Source organism: Tachypleus tridentatus, chromosome 7 (assembly GCF_004210375.1).
Source record: "Tachypleus tridentatus isolate NWPU-2018 chromosome 7, ASM421037v1, whole genome shotgun sequence".
Taxonomy (NCBI): Eukaryota; Metazoa; Arthropoda; class Merostomata; order Xiphosura; family Limulidae; genus Tachypleus; species Tachypleus tridentatus.
The window spans coordinates 127071237-127098556 of NC_134831.1; the positions used below are offsets into that span (position 1 = coordinate 127071237).

The window sequence follows — 27320 nt, forward strand, 5'->3', positions numbered from 1 at the left end:
GTAGGTATACACATTAAAGATCTGGTTAAGGCCTAATAGTCATCATGCTGGTCTACAGATCACAAGAACCAATGTCTGAGAGCTGTGTAGGTATACACAGTAAAGATCTGGTTATGGCCTAGTAGTCATCATGTTTGTTACAGGTCACAAGAACCAATGTCTGTGAGCTGCGTAGGTATACACATTAAAGATCTAGTTATGGCCTAGTAGTCATCATGCTTGTTTGCAACTCACAAGAACCAATGTCTGAGAGCCGCGTAGGTATACACAATAAAGATCTGGTGATGGCCTGGTAGTTAGAATACTGGTTTGCACATCAGAAGGACCAGCGTCTGAGAGCTAATATGTTGTTGTTGAACATACTTTGAATCATCGGCTATGGAAGTGTTGGTTAGAGATTGAATGTGATTGAACGTTGAAGACTCTGACGTAGCTCTTTATACAATATATCGCATACGGTCCGATCATATTGAAATCACACCATATTCATTATTATGTATAACAGTTTCTTCATAAAAATGAATAGGTTATACAAGCCACTGTTAACCAATTGTTATGTACTTTAGTTTTTCTTATTCTGAGAGTATCAAAACTAAGTTGTAACTAAGCTAACAATGCAACCCTCTCGAATTAAGTTTCTGCTTATTCAAAAGCTTCCATTTTGTATAACGATTCGAAAAAAATGTTCTTAGAAATGCAGAAGAAATGAAAAAAATCTTGCTAATATTATTTTTCCATTTACGTGTAGATGTAACACAACATTTATTATTTACGTGTAGATGTAACACAACACTTATTATTTACGTGTAGATGTAACACAACACTTATTATTTACGTGAAGATGTAACACGACACTTATTATTTACGTGTAGATGTAACACGACACTTATTATTTACGTGTAGATGTAACACGACACTTATTATTTACGTGTAGATGTAACACGACACTTATTATTTACGTGTAGATGTAACACGACACTTATTATTTACGTGCAGATGTAACACGACACTTATTATTTACGTGTAGATGTAACACGACACTTATTATTTACGTGTAGATGTAACACGACACTTATTATTTACGTGTAGATGTAACACAACACTTATTATTTCCTTTTCAACGTTTTCTTTGACATATCAAATCATTGAACTTTGCTAGACTTGTCCGTTGGGTTGATCCAGGTTCTGGCTGATATTATATGGAGGATGACAGTTGACTTCCATGGAGGAAAGGTTGTCTGTAAACTTGTTCGCTATTTACAGGTACGTACTGGTAACCTCACACAAAAATACCTGTTTATCTTTGCATTCACTTGTAAGTCTTTATTTGTATTTTTCTCGGACTGTTTGGATCAAAGAAAACTGTCGCTTCCAGTTTTCATATTTCACGTTGTTAGCAGTAAATTTTGGTGCAACGATTTTAAAATTTTATATTTTATACACACATATATGTATTCATAAACAGTTGTAACTGTGTTGCTCATGTTATGATAAAAATAAAATAAATTACTTAAAATGCCATTTTTAATATGCCCTATTGTTTTTCGGGCTCTGTGCCTTTTATCAGTGGAGATCTCTAAAGAGGGTAGGTATTTATAGAAGGTTTTACGATAAGAAACGGATCTCAACACTACACGTGTTAATATTATGAGACAGCACAATGTTTATGTCTCTTTCAACATTCCAGGTGATAGTAACATACTCCTCAACCTATATGCTGGTAGCTCTCAGCATTGATCGTTATGACGCCATAACTCACCCCATGAAGTTTAGAGGAAGCTGTAAGTTCCCATTTACTATTTTTACACTCCGACAAAATTAACATGGGGTGGATATGTTTATTATATAGTGTTACAGTATATATATATATAAATATATAAATTTGTTCTGATTTACACGGTGGTTGATCATCGCAATAGATTTCTTGTTAGTCAGAAATTATTATGCATGTGAAAATATCCATAAATAATAGGAAATTTTACCTTAGGGACAATTAGATATTAAAAATAAAGGAATGTCTTGGTTACTTCCATTATTATACTAATTCATACTACTTGGCTGAGTTTAATCATATTAAAGCCTTACTGTTATTGTAAGCATACTGGGTTTAAACTCAATGTGTAAATATCCTTACAGAAATTACATCTACCATTTCACGTGTAAATATCTACAGAAATTACATCTACCATTTCACGTGTAAATATCTACAGAAATTACATCTACCCTTTTACGTGTAAATATCTTAACAGTAATTACAACTATTTTTCATGTGTAAATACTTTACAGAAATTACATCCACTTTCCTGTGTATACATATATGTATTTACTGAAACTGTATGTGCCCTTTCATGTGTGTCTATACCTTTACAGAAACTAAATCGACCCCTTGATGTCTGTATTTATTTTTACTAAAACTATATCGACCCTTTCATGTGTGTATGTATCATTACTGAAAGTATATGGATCTCTTCATGCGTGTATATATCTTTACTGAAACTATATCGACCCCTTCATGTGTGCATATATCTTTACTGAAACTATATCGACCCCTTCATGTGTGCATATATCTTTACTGAAACTATATCGACCCCTTCATGTGTGCATATATCTTTACTGAAACTATACCGACCTCTTTATATGTGTATATATTTTTACTAAAACTACATTGCCCATTTACTAAATGGTCAGAAATTACTCTAATATTACAACGCTTTTACGTCATGGTCTAATGATTAGGGTGTAGACAGGAAGTCCCAGGTTCGAGATGTGATTTCGCTGAACGAGGTCCATACCTCCATCTGTGGTGACTGTAGTAGTCAATGCTATAATTTGATTCAAACGGCAAAACAGCAGGTACTGCTGACTGGCTATCTTCTTTCTAATCAGTGTTGAAAATTAAAGACAAATGAATCCTATAGAGGTCTCTGACATGCTCATGTAGTACGTGTGCACTGTTGAGATTGAATATATCATTTATTCCATTCTTAAAATGTCCGTTTATAATAACTTATGCAGCAAATTTATCAATATACGCAAACAAAAAAAAACATTTATATGCGATTAAAAACCAAAACCAAAAACTTCTATTACTAATCATTAACTTATACGTAGTATGTATTCCAATGTTTATGGCCATAGCTCCCAAACGCGTTGGAGATATTCCATCTATCAGATAATATCCCAACTCAGATGTTAAAGTAGCCAGCAACTATGATGAATCAGTTAAGAGTTAGGAGCTGAGTGCTTGAACCCATAACGTCTCAACTCGAAATGCCTTTCGCTGTCTATAGCCAATTGTTGAAAGGCTATTCCTCTTGGTGTTTTTATATATAAAATTACCTTACAGTAGAAATAAACCACCCTAGAAATACAACAGTTTCAAAACTTCCAACCTACACAGTTTTACATATTATAAATAGGTGGACATTATAACAAAATCGCTTCAAAAATAAGCAAAAATATTCTTATAAAATAAACATCTCTATATTTCTACAAATTTTAAAACACTCAGCTAAAAAGCCACCATACTTTACAACAGTTTAAATAATATCAACTAGATGGCAAGCTACTTAATAACAACTATACTCTATGGTAGTTTACTAAATAACAACTGTTATATCTTACAACAGTTTACATAATATCAATGATAACTATTATACTCAATAGAATGTTACTAAAAACAACTGTACTTTACAGCAAGTTACTTGATAACAACTGTACTTTACAGCAAGTTACTTGATAACAACTGTACTTTACAGCAAGTTACTTAATAACAACTATATTCTATAGTAGATTACTAAAATAACAAATTTATCCTACGGTAGATTACTATATAAAGACTATACCCAACGGTAGATTACTCAGTAACAACTATACTCTACGGTAGATTACAATATAACACTATACACAACGGTAGATTGCTATGTAACAACTATACTCTTCGGTAGATTACTACGTAACAACTATATCCTACGGTAGATTACTATATGACATCTGTACCCTACGGTTAATAACTATATAACAATTACATCTTACGGTACATTACTATATAACAACTATACCATATGGTATATTGCTGTATAAAAACTATATTCTGAGGTAGATTACTATATATAACAACTATACCCTACGGTAGATTACTATATACCAACTATACCTTACGGTAGATTACTATATAAAAACTATACTTTGCGGTAAATTACTATATATATCAACTATACCCTACGGTAGATTACTGAATAACAACTATACTCTACAGTAGATTACAATATAACAATTATATTTTACTGAAGATTGCAATATAACAACTATATCCTACGGTACATTACTATATAAAAACTATTCCCAACTGTAGATTACTCAGTAACAAATATACTCTACGGTAGATTACTAAATAACAACTATACACTACGGTAGATTACTATATAACAACTATACTCTTCGGTAGATTACTACATAACAACTATACCCTACGGTAGATTACTATATGACAACTATACTCTGCGGAAGATTTCTATATAACAGCTATACTCTACAGTAGATTACAATGTAAGAACTATACCATACGGTAGATTAATATGTAACAACTATACTCTGCGGTAGTTTACATAGTAATAACTATATTCAGCGGTAGATTACTATATAACAACTATACCATACGGTAGATTACTATATAAAAACTATTCCCAACGGTATATTACTATATAACAACGATATCCTTCAGGTAGATTACTATGTAACAACTATACTCTGCGGTAGGTTACTTAGTAATAACTATATTCTGCGGTAGAACACTATATAACAACTATACCCTACGGTAGGTTACTATATAACAACTATATTCTACGGTAGATTACTATATTCAATCTATACCCAACAGGAGATTACTCAGTAACAACTATACCCTACGGTAGATTTTGATATAACAACTATACTCTGCGGAAGATTACTCTATAAAAACTATACTCTACAGTAGATTACAATATAAGAACTTTTCCCCACGGTAGATTACTATGTAACAATTATACTCTGCGGTAGGTTACTTAGTAATAACTATATTCTGCGGTAGATTACTATATAACAACTATACTATTACTATGTTTAACAGTTATACCCTATGGAAGATTACTGTATAACAACTATACTATACAGTAGGTTACTATATAAGAACTATAACTTACGGTAGATTACTATATAACAACTATACACTACGGGAGATTACTCTATAACTACTATACAATACGGCAGACTACTACATAACAACTATACTCTACGGTAGATTACTATATAAAAACTATACCCAACGGTAGATTACTCAGTAAAAATTATACTCTACGGTAGATTACAATATAAAAACTATACACTACAGTAGATTACTATATAACAACTATACTCTTCAGTAGATACTACGCAACAACTATACTCTTCAGTAGATACTACGCAACAACTATACCCTACGGTAGATTACTATATGACAACTATACCGTATGGTATATTACTATATAAATACTATATTCTACGGTAGATTACTATATATAACAACTATACCCAACGGTAGATTACTATATAACAACTATACTCTACAGTAGATTACTATATAACAACTATACCCTAAGGTAGATTACTATATAACAACTATACTATTACTATGTTTAACAGTTATACCCTACTGTAGATTACTGTATAACAACTATAACATATGGTATATTACTATATTAAAACTATAATCTACCGTAGATTACTATATATAACAACTATACCCAACAGTAGATTACTGTATAACATCTATACTCTACAGTAGATTACTATATAACAACTATACTCTACGGTAGATTACTATATAACAACTATACCTTACGATAGATTGCTATATAACAACTACACTCTGCGGTAGATTACTATATAACAACGATACTCTACAGTAGATTAATATATAACAACTATACTTTACGGTAGATTGCTATATAACAACTATACTCTACCTGAGATTACAATATAACAACTATACCCTACGGTAGATTACTATATAACAACCATACCTTACGGTAGATTACTATATAACAACTATAATTTGCGGTAGATTACTATATAACAACTATAATTTGCGGTAGATTACTAAATAACAACTATACTTTGCGGTAGATTACTATATAACAACTATACTCTACAGTAGATTACAATATAACAACTATATCCTACGGTAGATTACTATATAAAAACTATACCCAACTATAGATTACTCAGGAACAACTATACTCTACGGTAGATTACAATATAACAACTATACACTACAGTAGATTACAATATAACAACTATACCCTACGGTAGATTACTGTATAACATTTATACTCTACAGTTTATTACTATATAACAACTATACTTTGCGGTAGATTACTATATAACAACTATACTCTGCGGTAGTTTACTTAGTAATAACTATATTCTGCTGTAGATTACTATATAACAAGTATATCTTACTGTAGATTACTATATAAAAAGTATACTCAACGGTAGATCACTCAGTAACAACTATACTCTACGGTAGATTACTATATAACAACTATACTCTACGGTAGATTACTATATAACAACTATACACTACGGTAGATTACTATATAACAACTATATCCTACGGTAGATTACTATACAACAACTATACTTTGAGGTAGATTACTATATAACAACTATATCCTACGGTAGATTACTATACAACAACTATACTTTGAGGTAGATTACTATATAACAACTATACTTTACGGTAGATTACTATATAACAACTATACCCTACGGTAGATTACTGAATAACCACTATACTCTACAGTAGATTACAATATAACAATTATATCTTACGGTAGATTTCTATATAACAACTATATCCTACGGTAGATTTCTCTATAACAACTATACTCTACAGTAGATTACTATATAACAACTATACCCCACGGTAGATTACTATGTAAGAACTATACCATACGGTAGATTAATATGTAACAACTATACTCTGCGGTAGTTTACATAGTAATAACTATATTCTGCGGTAGATTACTATATAACAACTATACCATACGGTAGATTACTATATAAAAACTATACCCAACGGTATATTACTATATAACAACGATATCCTTCAGGTAGATTACTATGTAACAACTATACTCTGCGGTACGTTACTTAGTAATAACTATATTCTGCGGTAGATCACTATATAACAACTATACCCTACGATAGGTTACTAAATAACAACTATATTCTACGGTAGATTACTATATTCAATCTATACCCAACAGGAGATTACTCAGTAACAACTATACCCTACGGTAGATTTTGATATAACAACTATACTCTGCGGAAGATTACTCTATAAAAACTATACTCTACAGTAGATTACAATATAAGAACTTTTCCCCACGGTAGATTACTATGTAACAATTATACTCTGCGGTAGGTTACTTAGTAATAACTATATTCTGCGGTAGATTACTATATAACAACTATACCCTAAGGTAGATTACTATATAACAACTATACTATTACTATGTTTAACAGTTATACCCTATGGAAGATTACTGTATAACAACTATACTATACAGTAGGTTACTATATAAGAACTATAACTTACGGTAGATTACTATATAACAACTATACACTACGGGAGATTACTCTATAACTACTATACAATACGGCAGACTACTACATAACAACTATACTCTACGGTAGATTACTATATACCAACTATACCCAACGGTAGATTACTCAGTAAAAATTATACTCTACGGTAGATTACAATATAAAAACTATACACTACAGTAGATTACTATATAACAACTATACTCTTCAGTAGATACTACGCAACAACTATACCCTACGGTAGATTACTATATGACAACTATACCGTATGGTATATTACTATATAAATACTATATTCTACGGTAGATTACTATATATAACAACTATACCCAACGGTAGATTACTATATAACAACTATACTCTACAGTAGATTACTATATAACAACTATACCCTAAGGTAGATTACTATATAACAACTATACTATTACTATGTTTAACAGTTATACCCTACTGTAGATTACTGTATAACAACTATAACATATGGTATATTACTATATTAAAACTATAATCTACCGTAGATTACTATATATAACAACTATACCCAACAGTAGATTACTGTATAACATCTATACTCTACAGTAGATTACTATATAACAACTATACTCTACGGTAGATTACTATATAACAACTATACCTTACGATAGATTGCTATATAACAACTACACTCTGCGGTAGATTACTATATAACAACGATACTCTACAGTAGATTAATATATAACAACTATACTTTTACGGTAGATTGCTATATAACAACTATACTCTACCTGAGATTACAATATAACAACTATACCCTACGGTAGATTACTATATAACAACCATACCTTACGGTAGATTACTATATAACAACTATAATTTGCGGTAGATTACTATATAACAACTATAATTTGCGGTAGATTACTAAATAACAACTATACTTTGCGGTAGATTACTATATAACAACTATACTCTACAGTAGATTACAATATAACAACTATATCCTACGGTAGATTACTATATAAAAACTATACCCAACTATAGATTACTCAGGAACAACTATACTCTACGGTAGATTACAATATAACAACTATACACTACAGTAGATTACAATATAACAACTATACCCTACGGTAGATTACTGTATAACATTTATACTCTACAGTTTATTACTATATAACAACTATACTCTGCGGTAGATTACTATATAACAACTATACTCTGCGGTAGTTTACTTAGTAATAACTATATTCTGCTGTAGATTACTATATAACAAGTATATCTTACTGTAGATTACTATATAAAAAGTATACTCAACGGTAGATCACTCAGTAACAACTATACTCTACGGTAGATTACTATATAACAACTATACTCTACGGTAGATTACTATATAACAACTATACACTACGGTAGATTACTATATAACAACTATATCCTACGGTAGATTACTATACAACAACTATACTTTGAGGTAGATTACTATATAACAACTATATCCTACGGTAGATTACTATACAACAACTATACTTTGAGGTAGATTACTATATAACAACTATACTTTACGGTAGATTACTATATAACAACTATACCCTACGGTAGATTACTGAATAACCACTATACTCTACAGTAGATTACAATATAACAATTATATCTTACGGTAGATTTCTATATAACAACTATATCCTACGGTAGATTTCCATATAACAACTATATTCTGCGGAAGATTTCTCTATAACAACTATACTCTACAGTAGATTACTATATAACAACTATACCCCACGGTAGATTACTATGTAAGAACTATACCATACGGTAGATTAATATCTAACAACTATACTCTGCGGTAGTTTACATAGTAATAACTATATTCTGCGGTAGATTACTATATAACAACTATACCATACGGTAGATTACTATATAAAAACTATACCCAACGGTATATTACTATATAACAACGATATCCTTCAGGAAGATTACTATGTAACAACTATACTCTGCGGTACGTTACTTAGTAATAACTATATTCTGCGGTAGATCACTATATAACAACTATACCCTACGATAGGTTACTAAATAACAACTATATTCTACGGTAGATTACTATATTCAATCTATACCCAACAGGAGATTACTCAGTAACAACTATACCCTACGGTAGATTTTGATATAACAACTATACTCTGCGGAAGATTTCTCTATAAAAACTATACTCTACAGTAGATTACAATATAAGAACTTTTCCTCACGGTAGATTACTATGTAACAATTATACTCTGCGGTAGGTTACTTAGTAATAACTATATTCTGCGGTAGATTACTATATAACAACTATACCCTAAGGTAGATTACTATATAACAACTATACTATTACTATGTTTAACAGTTATACCCTATGGAAGATTACTGTATAACAACTATACTATACAGTAGGTTACTATATAAGAACTATAACTTACGGTAGATTACTATATAACAACTATACACTACGGGAGATTACTATATAACTACTATACAATTCGGCAGACTACTACATAACAACTATACTCTACGGTAGATTACTATATACCAACTATACACTACGGTAGATTACTATATAACAACTATACTGTACAGTAGATTACAATGTAACAACTATACCCTACGGTAGATTACTATATAACAACTATACCCTACGGTAGATTACTGTATAACAACTATAACATGTGGTATATTACTACATAAAAACTATAATCTACCGTAGATTACTATATATAACAACGATACCGAACAGTAGGTTACTGTATAACAACTATACTCTACAGTAGATTACAATATAACAACTATACCCTACGGTAGATTACTATATAACAACTATACTCTACGGTAGATTACTATATAACAACTATTCACTACGGTAGATTACTATATAACAACTATACTCTACAGTAGATTACAATATAAAACTATACCCTACGCTAGTTTACTATATAACAAATATACCCTACGGTAGATTACTGTATAACAACTATACTCTACATGAGATTACAATATAACAACTATATCCTACGGTAGATTACTATATAACAACTATACCTTACGGTAGATTACCATATAACAACTATACTCTATAGGAGACTACTATATAACAACTATATCCTACGGTATATTACTATATAACAACTATACTCTATAGGAGACTACTATATAACAACTATATCCTACGGTATATTACTATATAAAAGCTATACCAAACGGTAGATTACTCAGTAACAACTATACTCTACGGTAGATTACTATATAACAACTATACACTATGGTAGATTACTATATAACAACTATACTCTACAGTAGGTTACGATATAAAAACTATACCCTACGGTAGATTACTGTATAACATCTATACTATACACTTGATTACTATATAAAAACTATACCCTACGATACATTACTATATAACAACTATACTCTGCGGTAGATTACTATATAACAACTATACTCTGCGATAGATTACTATATAACAACTACACTCTATAGTAGATTACTATATAACAACTATACTCTGCGGTAGATTACTATATAACAAATATATTTTGCGGTAGATTACTATATAAAAACTATACCCAACGGTAGATTACTCAGTAAAAATTATACTCTACGGTAGATTACAATATAAAAACTATACACTACAGTAGATTACTATATAACAACTATACTCTTCAGTAGATACTACGCAACAACTATACTCTTCAGTAGATACTACGCAACAACTATACCCTACGGTAGATTACTATATGACAACTATACCGTATGGTATATTACTATATAAATACTATATTCTACGGTAGATTACTATATATAACAACTATACCCAACGGTAGATTACTATATAACAACTATACTCTACAGTAGATTACAATGTAACAACTATACCCTACGGTAGATTACTATATAACAACTATACCCTACTGTAGATTACTGTATAACAACTATAACATATGGTATATTACTATATTAAAACTATAATCTACCGTAGATTACTATATATAACAACTATACCCAACAGTAGATTACTGTATAACATCTATACTCTACGGTAGATTACTATATAACAACTATACCTTACGGTAGATTGCTATATAACAACTACACTCTGCGGTAGATTACTATATAACAACGATACTCTACAGTAGATTAATATATAACAACTATACTCTACGGTAGATTGCTATATAACAACTATTCACTACGGTAGATTACTATATAAGAACTATACTCTACAGTAGATTATAATATAAAAGTATACCCTACGCTAGATTACTATATAACAAATATACACTACGGTAGATTACTGTATAACAACTATACTCTACCTGAGATTACAATATAACAACTATACCCTACGGTAGATTACTATATAACAACCATACCTTACGGTAGATTACTATATAAGAACTATAATTTGCGGTAGATTACTATATAACAACTATAATTTGCGGTAGATTACTAAATAACAACTATACTTTGCGGTAGATTACTATATAACAACTATACTCTACAGTAGATTACAATATAACAACTATATGCTACGGTAGATTACTATATAAAAACTATACCCAACTTTAGATTACTCAGGAACAACTATACTCTACGGTAGATTACAATATAACAACTATACACTACAGTATATTACAATATAACAACTATACCCTACGGTAGATTACTGTATAACATTTATACTCTACAGTTTATTACTATATAACAACTATACTCTGCGGTAGATTACTATATAACAACTATACTCTGCGGTAGTTTACTTAGTAATAACTATATTCTGCTGTAGATTACTATATAACTAGTATATCTTACTGTAGATTACTATATAAAAAGTATACTCTGCGGTAGTTTACTTAGTAATAACTATATTCTGCTGTAGATTACTATATAACAAGTATATCTTACTGTAGATTACTATATAAAAAGTATACTCAACGGTAGATCACTCAGTAACAACTATACTCTACGGTAGATTACTATATAACAACTATACTCTACGGTAGATTACTATATAACAACTATACACTACGGTAGATTACTATATAACAACTATATCCTACGGTAGATTACTATACAACAACTATACTTTGAGGTAGATTACTATATAACAACTATACTTTACGGTAGATTACTATATAACAACTATACCCTACGGTAGATTACTGAATAACCACTATACTCTACAGTAGATTACAATATAACAATTATATCTTACGGTAGATTTCTATATAACAACTATATTCTGCGGAAGATTTCTCTATAACAACTATACTCTACAGTAGATTACTATATAACAACTATACCCCACGGTAGATTACTATGTAACAACTATACTCTGCGGTAGGTTACTTAGTAATAACTATATTTTGCGGTAGATTACTATATAACAACTATATCCTAAGGTATATTACTATATAACAACTATACTATTACTATATATAACAGTTATACCCTATGGAAGATTACTGTATAACAACTATACTATACAGTAGGTTAATATATACCAACTATACCTTACAGTAGATTACTATATAACAACTATACCCCACGGTAGATTACTATGTAACAACTATACTCTACGGTAGATTACTATATAAGAACTATACCTTTCGGTAGATTACTATATAACAACTTGTCCCTACGGAGATTATTATATAACAACTATACCCTACGGAGATTACTATATAACAACTATACCCTACGGTAGATTACTATATAACAACTTATCTCTACGGAGATTACTATATAACAACTTATCCCTACGGAGATTACTATATAACAACTATACCCTACGGAGATTACTATATAACAACTATACCCTACGGTAGATTACTATATAACAATTATACCCTACGGAGATTACTATATAACAACTATACCCTACGGAGATTACTATATAACAACTATACCCTACGGTAGATTACTATATAACAACTATACCCTACGGAGATTATTATATAACAACTATACCCTACGGAGATTACTATATAACAACTATACCCTACGGTAGATTACTATATAACAACTATACCCTACGGAGATTACTATATAACAACTATACCCTACGGTAGATTACTATGTTACTATTATCTTTAAGCCCCCACATTCAGTTCAGGTTAGTCTAATAGTTTTCTACTACTTCAACTAGTGTTGTCAGAGGATAAAAGTAAAATAGGGATATCCTGTCTGATTACCTAGTTGTAATGATACAATAATTTACCTCTGAGTATTATTATTTTTGTATTTTCTCTTGCCGGGTCAAAACCAGTTGACCATTTACTAAGATTCTTAAACAAAGGCATAAGTTAGCTGAGCAGCCTCGGATGGCCTACTGGTTAGGAGCTCTAAACATACAACTCACTTATTGCGTGTTCAGATTCTGTCATCAAATATAGTTATTCTTTAACCCTTAGAGCGTTATAACAGTATGGTCAAGCCCACTTTTCCTTGGTAAGAGAGTAGTTCAAGGATCGGCAAGGGGCATTGTTGATTTTCCGCCTTCAGTAGTCCATCACTACTAAATTATAAAGAGCTAGCAAATGTAACCCAAGAGTAGCTTTGCACGAAATCACAAATTAAACAATCACACCGTTAAAGGAGAATTGAAGTTAGGATATACATATATATATATGTGTGTGTTGATATTATAAGAATACATAAGTTATATTTAAAATTTCAGATTTTATTCTTTTAATACCATTTTTTATATTTTATATTCAAGCAGGTTCTAGATTTAGTACAGAGTAAATTATTACTGTCTTTCCTGGATATCATAATAAATAATATTAAGATAAAAGTAAAAACACCTACACTTTTGCATTTTCAATAAACGAATTTAAGCCTTCCACAAAACAGTCTGTTTTCATCTTTCCATGGTCTCATTTTCGTATTTTTACTTGTTTATAACTTTGTTGAACAGTCGGTTCACAGATGGCATTATTTTTCTAGTCGTGTAGCCATCTTCTCACATACTTTCAGTGGTTTCTATAAAACTTTACACTTACCAATCCATTTGTTCTTTCTATAACAGGGAAACGAGCAAGAATTCTCGTAGTGTTAGCTTGGGGTTTAAGCGTACTAACCTCTATCCCAGCGATATTTCTGAACGAAGACTTGTTAGTTAAAGGCCGTGTGCAATGTTGGATTGACCTCAGCCCGTGGCAGTGGAAGACTTATCTGATGCTGGTAGCGATGTCTCTATTCTTTATTCCTGCCCTGATTATCTCTACTTGTAACACTGTGATCGTGTATACTATCTGGACTAAGGGCAAGGCTATGGGATATCCAAAGATCCAGAACAATTCTGTTCTCTCCAAAGGTTAACAGGTCTATTTATACAAGTAGATTAAACAGCATTGTAAATGTATTGAAGATGTTACTATGGATTATTTTTTTATTGAAATAGTCATATAATTTATCTCAAATTTCCACCAAACAAGTTGATGTATTTTTGAGTAAATAACACAAGATTAGTTCTAGAACCTGATGTAAAACAGAGGCAGTACAGATGAGTAACATAAGGTGTGATAGCAAGAGGGATGTTGCAAACTAGTGAGTGATGGGAGCATTTAAATAGGTGGTGTAATCCAATGGTTAATAGCGGTTTTAAAATACACGTTGTAATTTAAGGGAGGGACACGGTTTATAAAGAAGTGTTGCAAATGTAGGGAAGGAAAATACGTTAAAGATGTTATGGTTTAATTAGGTACAAAGGAATTAAAGAGAAGTATAATAACCTAAAGAATCTAGAGATATTACACAGTCATAATGAATTCTAGAGATATTACACAGTCATAATGAATTCTAGAGACATTACACAGTCATAATGTATTCTAGAGACATTACACAGTCATAATGTATTCTAGAGATATTACACAGTCATAATGTATTCTAGAGACATTACACAGTCATAATGCATTCTAGAGACATTACACAGTCATAATGTATTCTAGAGACATTACACAGTCATAATGTGTTCTCGAGACATAACACAGTCATAACCTGTTCTAGAGACATTACACAGTCATAATGTGTTCTCGAGACATAACACAGTCATAACCTGTTCTAGAGACATTACACAGTCATAATGAATTCTAGAGACATTACACAGTCATAATGTATTCTAGAGACATTACACAGTCCTAATGAATTCTAGAGACATTACACAGTCATAATGAATTCTAGAGACATTACACAGTCATAATGTATTCTAGAGATATTACACAGTCATAATGAATTCTAGAGACATTACACAGTCATAATGTATTCTAGAGATATTACACAGTCATAATGAATTCTAGAGACATTACACAGTCATAATGTATTCTAGAGACATTACACAGTCATAATGAATTCTAGAGACATTACACAGTCCTAATGAATTCTAGAGACATTACACAGTCATAATGAATTCTAGAGACATTACACAGTCCTAATGAATTCTAGAGACATAACACAGTCATAATGTATTCTAGAGATATTACACAGTCATAATGAATTCTAGAGACATTACACAGTCCTAATGAATTCTAGAGACATAACACAGTCATAATGTATTCTAGAGATATTACACAGTCATAATGAATTCTAGAGACATAACACAGTCATAACCTGTTCTAGAGACATTACACAGTCATAATGTATTCTAGAGACATTACACAGTCATAATGTATTCTAGAGACATTACACAGTCATAATATATTCTAGAGACATTACACAGTCATAATGTATTCTAGAGACATTACACAGTCATAATGTTTTCTTGTGACATCACACAGTCATAATGTGTTCTAGAGACATTACACAGTCATAATGTATTCTAGAGACATTACACAGTCATAATGAATTCTAGAGACATTACACAGTCATAATGTATTCTAGAGACATAACACAGTCATAATGTATTCTAGAGATATTACACAGTCATAATGAATTCTAGAGACATTACACAGTCATAATGTATTCTAGAGACATAACACAGTCATAATGTATTCTAGAGACATTACACAGTCATAATGAATTCTAGAGACATTACACAGTCATAATGTATTCTAGAGACATAACACAGTCATAATGTATTCTAGAGACATTACACAGTCATAATGTATTCTAGAGATATTACACAGTCATAATGTATTCTAGAGACATAACACAGTCATAATGTATTCTAGAGACATTACACAGTCATAATGAATTCTAGAGACATTACACAGTCATAATGTATTCTAGAGATATTACACAGTCATAATGAATTCTAGAGACATTACACAGTCATAATGTATTCTAGAGACATAACACAGTCATAATGTATTCTAGAGACATTACACAGTCATAATGAATTCTAGAGACATTACACAGTCATAATGTATTCTAGAGATATTACACAGTCATAATGAATTCTAGAGACATTACACAGTCATAATGTATTCTAGAGACATAACACAGTCATAATGTATTCTAGAGACATTACACAGTCATAATGAATTCTAGAGACATTACACAGTCATAATGTATTCTAGAGATATTACACAGTCCTAATGAATTCTAGAGACATAACACAGTCATAATGTATTCTAGAGATATTGCACAGTCATAATGAATTCTAGAGACATTACACAGTCCTAATGAATTCTAGAGACATAACACAGTCATAATGTATTCTAGAGATATTACACAGTCATAATGAATTCTAGAGACATTACACAGTCATAATGTATTCTAGAGACATTACACAGTCATGATGTATTCTAGAGATATTACACAGTCATAATGAATTCTAGAGACATTACACAGTCATAATGAATTCTAGAGACATTACACAGTCCTAATGAATTCTAGAGACATAACACAGTCATAATGTATTCTAGAGATATTACACAGTCATAATGAATTCTAGAGACATTACACAGTCATAATGTATTCTAGAGACATTACACAGTCATAATGTATTCTAGAGATATTACACAGTCATAATGAATTCTAGAGACATTACACAGTCATAATGTATTCTAGAGACATTACACAGTCATAATGAATTCTAGAGATATTACACAGTCATAATGTATTCTAGAGACATTACACAGTCATAATGTATTCTAGAGATATTACACAGTCATAATGAATTCTAGAGACATTACACAGTCATAATGTATTCTAGAGACATAACACAGTCATAATGTATTCTAGAGACATTACACAGTCATAATGAATTCTAGAGACATTACACAGTCCTAATGAATTCTAGAGACATAACACAGTCATAATGTATTCTAGAGATATTACACAGTCATAATGAATTCTAGAGACATTACACAGTCCTAATGAATTCTAGAGACATAACACAGTCATAATGTATTCTAGAGATATTACACAGTCATAATGAATTCTAGAGACATAACACAGTCATAACCTGTTCTAGAGACATTACACAGTCATAATGTATTCTAGAGACATTACACAGTCATAATGTATTCTAGAGACATTACACAGTCATAATATATTCTAGAGACATTACACAGTCATAATGTATTCTAGAGACATTACACAGTCATAATGTTTTCTTGAGACATCACACAGTCATAATGTGTTCTAGAGACATTACACAGTCATAATGTATTCTAGAGACATTACACAGTCATAATGAATTCTAGAGACATAACACAGTCATAACGTGTTCTAGAGACATTACACAGTCATAATGTATTCTAGAGACATTACACAGTCATAATGTATTCTAGAGACATTACACAGTCATAATGAATTCTAGAGACATAACACAGTCATAACGTGTTCTAGAGACATTACACAGTCATAATGTATTCTAGAGACATTACACAGTCATAATGTATTCTAGAGACATTACACAGTCATAATGTATTCTAGAGACATTACACAGTCATAATGTATTTTAGAGACATTACACAGTCATTATGTATTCTAGAGACATTACACAGTGATAATGTATTCTAGAAACATTACACAGTCATAATGTGTTCTCGAGACATTACACAGTCATAATGTATTCTAGAGACATTACACAGTCATAATGTATTCTAGAGACATTACACAGTCATAATGAATTCTAGAGACATAACACAGTCATAACGTGTTCTAGAGACATTACACAGTCATAATGTATTCTAGAGACATTACACAGTCATAATGTATTCTAGAGACATTACACAGTCATAATGTATTCTAGAGACATTACACAGTCATAATGTATTTTAGAGACATTACACAGTCATTATGTATTCTAGAGACATTACACAGTGATAATGTATTCTAGAAACATTACACAGTCATAATGTGTTCTCGAGACATAACACAGTCATAATGTATTCTAGAGACATTACACAGTCATTATGTATTCTAGAGACATTACACAGTGATAATGTATTCTAGAAACATTACAGAGATGTCAAGGAAGGATGTAATCTAATAAGACAGAGATGTTAAAGAAGGATGTAATCTAATAAGACAGAGATGTTAAAGACGGATATAATATAATAAGACAGAGATGTTAAAGAAGGATGTAATTTAATAAGACAGAAGTGTTAAAGAAGGATGTAATTTAATAAGACAGAAGTGTTAAAGAAGGATGTAATCTAATAAGACAGAGATGTTAAAGAAGGATGTAATCTAATAAGACAGAGATGTTAAAGAAGGATGTAATCTAATAAGACAGAAGTGTTAAAGAAGGATGTAATCTAATAAGACAGATGTGTTAACAAAGGATGTAATCTAATAAGAGAGAGATGTCATAAAAGGATGTAATCTAATAAGAGAGAGATGTTATAAAAGGATGTAATCTAATAAGACAGAGATGTTAAAGAAGGATGTAATTTAATAAGACACAAGTGTTAAAGAAGGATGTAATCTAATAAGACAGAGATGTTAAAGAAGGATGTAATCTAATAAGACAGAAGTGTTAAAGAAGGATGTAATCTAATAAGACAGATGTGTTAACAAAGGATGTAATCTAATAAGAGAGAGATGTTATAAAAGGATGTAATCTAATAAGAGAGATATGTTAAAGATATGTGCGTACTATAATCAATTTGATGAATTTATACTCTTAAAATGACATCAGATCTGATACATTTTATTTGTAGAATTTTGTTTCACTGTATAGTGATAAAAACATTTTAGTAATCAAAATGTATGTGTTCTATATACATGTACTTAGACGTAAACCTAATAATCCAGCATTTGAACCTACACAAACGTTACGCTACGATAACGTGCCCTAAAGTAGCAGGCTCTATGATACAATACGGACTTCTTTTTTATGATCTGTTGTGTTACCATACAAAAGTAACAGGAGTTAAGCTTGGTGTCGTTTATTAAAATAGATAGCAGAGTCCGACATAAGGCTTCCATTGACAGCGATAATGACAACAGAAGAGCGAGTTCTAGAGGAATAATTCCAAAGGCTAAAATAAAGTCTGTAAAGATGACCCTTGTGATAGTGTTTGGTAAGTGTGAAAATGTATAGTCCTGGCATGTGATAGTGTTTGGTAATTATGAAAATGTATAGTCCTGGTATGTGATAGTGTTTGGTAAGTATGAAAATGTATAGACCTGGTATGTGATAGTGTTTGGAAAGTATTAAAATAGATAATCCTAGCATGTGATAGTGTTTGGTAAGTATGAAAATGTATAGTCCTGGTATGTGATAGTGTTTGGAAAGTATTAAAATAGATAATCCTAGCATGTGATAGTGTTTGGTAAGTATGAAAATGTATAGTCCTGGTATGTGATAGTGTTTGGAAAGTATCAAAACGGATAATCATGGCATGTGATAGTGTTGGTAAGTATCAAAACGGATAGTCCTAGCATGTGATAGTGTTTGGTAAGTATAAAAATGGATAATCCTGGGATGTGATAGTGTTTGGTAAGTATCAAAATTATTAATCCTGGCATGTGATAGTGTTTAGTAAGTATCAAAATGGATAATCCTGGGATGTGATAGTGTTTGGTAAGTATCAAAATGGATAATGCTGGCATGTGATAGTGTTGGTAAGTATCAAAACGGATAATCCTGGCATGTGATAGTGTTGGCAACTATCAAAACGGATAATTCTAGCATGTGATAGTGTTTGGTAAGTATCAAAATGGATAATCCTGGCATGTGATAGTGTTTGGTAAGTATCAAAATTATTAATCCTGGCATGTGATAGTGTTTACTAAGTATGAAAATGTATAGTCCTGGTATGTGATAGTGTTTGGTAAGTATGAAAATGTATAGTCCTGGTATGTGATAGTGTTTGGTAAGTATGAAAATGTATAGTCCTGGTATGTGATAGTGTTTGGTAAGTATGAAAATGTATAGTCCTGGTATGTGATAGTGTTTGGTAAGTATGAAAATGTATAGTCCTGGTATGTGATAGTGTTTGGTAAGTATGAAAATGTATAGTCCTGGTATGTGATAGTGTTTGGTAAGTATGAAAATGTATAGTCCTGGTATGTGATAGTGTTTGGTAAGTATGAAAATGTATAGTCCTGGTATGTGATAGTGTTTGGTAAGTATGAAAATGTATAGTCCTGGTATGTGATAGTGTTTGGTAAGTATGAAAATGTATAGACCTGGTATGTGATAGTGTTTGGTAAGTATCAAAATTATTAATCCTGGCATGTGATAGTGTTTAGTAAGTATCAAAATGGATAATCCTGGGATGTGATAGTGTTGGCAAGTATCAAAACGGATAATTCTAGCATGTGATAGTGTTTGGTAAGTATCAAAATGGATAATCCTGGGATGTGATAGTGTTGGCAAGTATCAAAACGGATAATTCTAGCATGTGATAGTGTTTGGTAAGTATCAAAATGGATAATGCTGGCATGTGATAGTGTTGGTAAGTATCAAAACGGATAATCCTGGCATGTGATAGTGTTGGCAAGTATCAAAACGGATAATTCTAGCATGTGATAGTGTTTAGTAAGTATCAAAATGGATAATGCTGGCATGTGATAGTGTTTGGTAAGTATCAAAATTATTAATCCTGGCATGTGATAGTGTTTAGTAAGTATCAAAATGGATAATGCTGGCATGTGATAGTGTTGGTAAGTATCAAAACGGATAATCCTGGCATGTGATAGTGTTGGCAAGTATCAAAACGGATAATCCTAGCATGTGATAGTGTTTGGGAAGTATCAAAATGGATAATCCTGGCATGTGATAGTGTTTGGTAAGTATCAAAATTATTAATCCTGGCATGTGATAGTGTTTAGTAAGTATCAAAATGGATAATCCTGGGATGTGATAGTGTTTAGTAAGTATCAAAATGGATAATCCTAGCATGTGATAGTGTTTGATAAGTATAAAAGCGGATAATCCTGGCATGTGATAGTGTTGGTAAGTATAAAAATGGATAATCCTGGGATGTGATAGTGTTTGGTAAGTATCAAAATTATTAATCCTGGCATGTGATAGTGTTTAGTAAGTATCAAAATTATTAATCCTGGCATGTGATAGTGTTTAGTAAGTATCAAAATGGATAATCCTAGGATGTGATAGTGTTTAGTAAGTATCAAAATGGATAATCTTGGGATGTGATAATGTTTGGTACGTATCAAAATTCTTAATCCTGATATGTGATAGTGTTTGGTAAGTACTGACTGTTAGAACACCGTGTCGTGTCTACATACTGACTGTTAGAACACCGTGTCGTGTTTACATACTGACTGTTAGAACACCGTGTCGTGTCTAAATACTGACTGTTATTATTAATCCTGGCATGTGTTAGTGTTTGGTAAGTATCAAAATGGATAATCCTGGTATATGAAAGGTAAATCACTAAAAATAGAAACATTGTTTTGTTTTGTAGTTTGTTCTTAAAACCTTACAAATAAAGTGTAACTTGAGTCAAAAATATTGCTTTCAGTCCATCATGGAATTATATTATGGAAACCAAAACCAAATAAACATTGATTACTACAATGTAAGTCTAAAAAGTTCTTTTTATGCTAGTTACTGGATATTTCAATCACGTGTGTGTGAAATAGATAATACTGTATTGAATATGTCACAGCAGTACAGTCTAAGTTCAGTCGTGTAAATCATATACCACAGTATTACTTTTATGAAAAGGTTTATCTATGATATGATGATACCTCACACATCTTTTACCGATAACTGTCTCTTCTTTCTTTCTGTAAAACTATAGAATGTGTTCTATCACATGTCACATCTTAACATAAGTTAAAATCGGTATTCTGTGTAGATTCTAATCTTAATACATAAATACTAAACACTGAAACTGTTAACACTGAATACTTCACTTATGATATCAAATCATTTTTCTTCTAGTATTCATACTTTGCTGGAGTCCATACTTTATATATGACTTACTTCAGGTCTATGGATTTATCCCCATCAGTCAGACATTAATTGCTGTGTCAACGTTTATTCAGGCGTTAGCTCCCCTGAACAGCGCCGCCAATCCTATTATTTACTGTTTATTCTCCACTCGACCGTGCAAGAATTTCAAGAAACTGGAGGTTAGTACCCTGCTTTCATTTGAGTTCAATTCACAAGAGAATTGCATTTTTCACTAAGCTGAAGTGTTCTGGCCCGCATGAGGTAGACGTCTTATTGGCTATCGTAAACAGTGCATGTAAGGATATCAGCCCATAAACCGATTAACTACTTTGAAATTGCCACCAACTCAACGGCGTTCAGTGTGTTTATTTTCAAGCTAGAGTATTAATATGCAGTAGAGTTTCGTTTCACTGTGAAAGCTGAACATATCAATACACAGATAATATGTTATACCTGATAACTAACTTAATCCCACTTGTCTATAACAAACTCTTACTTTTTAATATTTTAACATAATTTTACTATCTTGTAATTTTCCTGGTATTTTGTGTGTAAAAAAGTAGGTGTCGTTGTTTATTCTGTCCATTATGTTTATTTTAATAAGGTTAAAATAGTTTTCTTATTTATCACGTAATATAACAGTTGCATCAGTAACTCCTATTTTATCATGTTTAATCATAACTTGAAATGGAGAATATGCTGTCATATAAATGAATGCTGTTCGATAACTTTATTTATACAGTGATTAATAATTTATATTTTTAAATGTTTGGATAAATTTACATCCAAAATTTGAAAAGATAAGTAACGTTGGTAAAAGACTGACTATTGTTTTGTTAGTCTTCTGATTTATATCATGTGGTAACACTACCTTGGGGACTGACCATTGATTTGTAAGTCTTCTGATGTATATCATGTGGTAACACTACCTTGGGGACTGACCATTGATTTGTAAGTCTTCTGATGTATATCATGTGGTAACACTACCTTGGGGACTGACCATTGTTTTGTAAGACTTCTGATTTATATCATGTGGTAACACTACCTTGGGGACTGACCATTGATTTGTAAGTCTTCTGATGTATATCATGTGGTAACACTACCTTGGGGACTGACCATTGTTTTGTAAGTCTTCTGATTTATATCATGTGGTAACACTACCTTGGGGACTGACCATTGTTTTGTAAGTCTTCTGATGTATATCATGTGGTAACACTACCTTGGGGACTGACCATTGTTTTGTAAGACTTCTGATTTATACCATGTGGTAACACTACCTTGGGGACTGACCATTGATTTGTAAGTCTTCTGATGTATATCATGTGGTAACACTACCTTGGGGACTGACCATTGTTTTGTAAGTCTTCTGATTTATACCATGTGGTAACACTACCTTGGGGACTGACCATTGTTTTGTAAGTCTTCTGATTTATACCATGTGGTAACACTACCTTGGGACTGACCATTGTTTTGTTAGTCTTCTGATTTATACCATGTAGTACCACTACCTTGGGGACTGACCATTGTTTTGTAAGTCTTCTGATTTATACCATGTGGTAACACTACCTTGGGGACTGACCATTGTTTTGTTAGTCTTCTGATTTATACCATGTAGTAACACTACCTTGGGGACTGACCATTGTTTTGTAAGTCTTCTGATTTATACCATGTGGTAACACTACCTTGGGGAAGGCTTGTGTATTTTTCATGGTATTTACTAAAGCAAAAATCGGGAAATGGTCATTTTTATTGTTTTTTATATCAATTCTCTTAAGTAACACCGTAAACTGTTTAAAACATCATACGCTGTTCCGTGTCTTGCATATATACAATTATTTAATATGTACTTTTGTATTGTTTACAGAATAATTCCACTGTGAACAAGGGGTACAAGAAATCAGTTCACTTCTTTACAACCATCCCGACCGATTCGAGAAGACAATGTGGCAAAACTCACATATGATTGGACATTATCAGGGATTGGATGTTCAGACGACACCGAGGGAAAGGTTTCTCAACCAATGAGATTGTCCTTTCTTTTAAAACATGAAATTGACATTTTTGACCCCTATAAAGATGAGAAAAGTGACCATATTTTCGCACCAAAGGTAAAATTGGAAATTTAGGGTTAGTATTTCTCACGTGGCTGTTTCAATCAGACAATTAAAATAATTAAACTTAGAGTTATCAGGATGGAAACTGGAGAGTTGATATTATGAGAAATGCTATTGCTGACTAATATAGTTACCCCCCGCACACACACAGACAGTTGTTCAGCAATAAACTTAAAGTCTTGTAAAGACAAAATTTTTGGATTGTGGCATGGTCCAGGTTGTCCATTGTGGAGTTCGGATTTAAACTATTTATTAAACAGCTAGTAGAAATATTAGAATGCTTTATTAACATAAATGTGTTTAAGACATTCAAAAAGATATATGTGGCTTTTCTAATCAATATTTCATGTATTTTATTAAACACATCTTTGTCAGATATCGTATAAAATCTCAATAAATAACAAAAGGGAATCCTTAATACTCACGGCTGTAATCAGATCTCAAATCGGTCAAACGATGGCGCTATGAGCTAAAATATTTTACTTCAAAAACAAACTTCACAGCCGTTATATGAGCCGCAATGCCGCTGGGCAAAATATTATATATATTTCCTCTTAATACCTAATAATTATTTGAACCCAATAAATATTTTAATGCGTCATTTGTGAAATTAAAGCATTTAAGTAATTAAGAGTGTTAGGCTTAACACCTATAAATAGGTCAGGTTAATTATCTCTACACTATAGTCAACGCTGTTTAATGCTGTTAAAGTTACTTTTGCTTATTATATTTAATAAACAGAAATAAAATATACGGTATGAAGTATAAGAACATCAGCTGACAGTAGAGAGTAGTTTGTATAACCAGTACTACTTTGGAGAAACACATATAACCAGTACTACTTTGGAGAAACACATATAACCAGTACTACTTTGGAGAAACACATATAACCAATACTACTTTGGACTACTTTGGAGAAACACATATAACCAATATAACCAATACTACTTTGGAGAAACACATATAACCAGTACTAATTTGGAGAAACACATATAACCAGTACTACTGGACATTCAATTTTAATAAATTACGTACCAAAAATATTATTATGATTGTAATTTCTCACTTATTTCTAAGAGCAATAAGAAAAGACAGTGAAGATTTTTTTTTTTCTCGTATACTTTCTGTGTGTGAAAGATGTGATATATATTTGTTGTTATTAACACATGTTTTCCATAAGTCTTAACTTGCAGTGTTCTTCAGTGATTTCCGTTGTTCAAACAAAAGTTTCAGAATGTGGTTCTTTTAACTTTCTAAAATTATGTTTTAGGAAATAATATTTGTATCAGTTAAATGAATAATACTTGGAATGTATTTTACTATTATATTACTTTTCTTTACATATACATACACAGGCACACACTAAACAAAAGTTGTTCTAATTTCCGAAAAAAATCAAAGGTAAAAAGGCTTAGTTTCGTCATGCGAAATAATTCATGTTCATAATTATGCATTTCACCAAAACGTAAACTACAAAATGTGTAATTAAGTAAAACTCTAATTTATTAAAACTAGATTTATTGTTATACGTGTGTAATTATTACTCTCAATTTTAAACTATATATTTATTAGTTGAGTTGAGACAAAAAAAAGTTACGTATTTAATGAAAACTTTCTTGTGAGGTGTTCCTAGACCCGGCACTGGCCAGGTCGGTTAAGGCACTCAACTCGTAATCTGAGGGTCGCGGGTTCGAATCCTTGTCACACCAAACATGCTCACCCTTTCAGCCGTGAGAGCATTATAATGTGACGGTCAATCCTACTATTAGTTGGTAAAAGAGTAGCCCCAGAGTTGGCGATTACTAGCTATTTTCCTTCTTCTCTTATACTGCTAAATTAGGGACAACTAACGCAGATAACCCTCGTGTAGCTTTGCGCGAAATTCAAAACAAACCAAACCAGGTATTTCTATAACGTAACGTGTATGTCAGTACTTTTACAACGTAATGCGCATTCTGAACTTGTCTACAAGACAATTTATTTCGTTCCGGAAAATACAAAAAGATTGTTTATCAGTACTTGACATGACCTTCTGATCACAGTAAGCTAGTTTCGTAAAGCAAAACTAAACACCAACCTGATAGTGGGACTACTTAATTACATACAGTGTTCCTACGTGTTTAATTATAATAATTAGAATTAATTCTCTTATTAGATAAATACCCTAGTTATCAGCGATATTTTTGGCTATAATCCCAACAATATCTCACGACGTTCGGCCACCTTACGATATTTTAGGCTTTTTCTAG

General features: G+C 31.6%; 1 protein-coding gene across 1 annotated transcript in view; it reads left to right on the forward strand.

The window, feature by feature from the left end:
* LOC143256551 (cardioacceleratory peptide receptor-like) overlaps positions 1-25969 on the forward strand; it is a 55412-nt gene extending 29443 nt beyond the window's left edge. The window contains exons 3-8 of the mRNA XM_076513911.1: positions 1160-1263; positions 1688-1781; positions 14666-14953; positions 19989-20111; positions 22946-23136; positions 24822-25969. Of these exons, the coding sequence (XP_076370026.1) occupies positions 1160-1263; positions 1688-1781; positions 14666-14953; positions 19989-20111; positions 22946-23136; positions 24822-24920 (899 nt within the window). The 3' untranslated portion in view covers positions 24921-25969. The remainder of the gene's footprint in view (positions 1-1159; positions 1264-1687; positions 1782-14665; positions 14954-19988; positions 20112-22945; positions 23137-24821) is intronic.
* The last annotated feature ends 1351 nt before the right edge of the window (positions 25970-27320 follow it).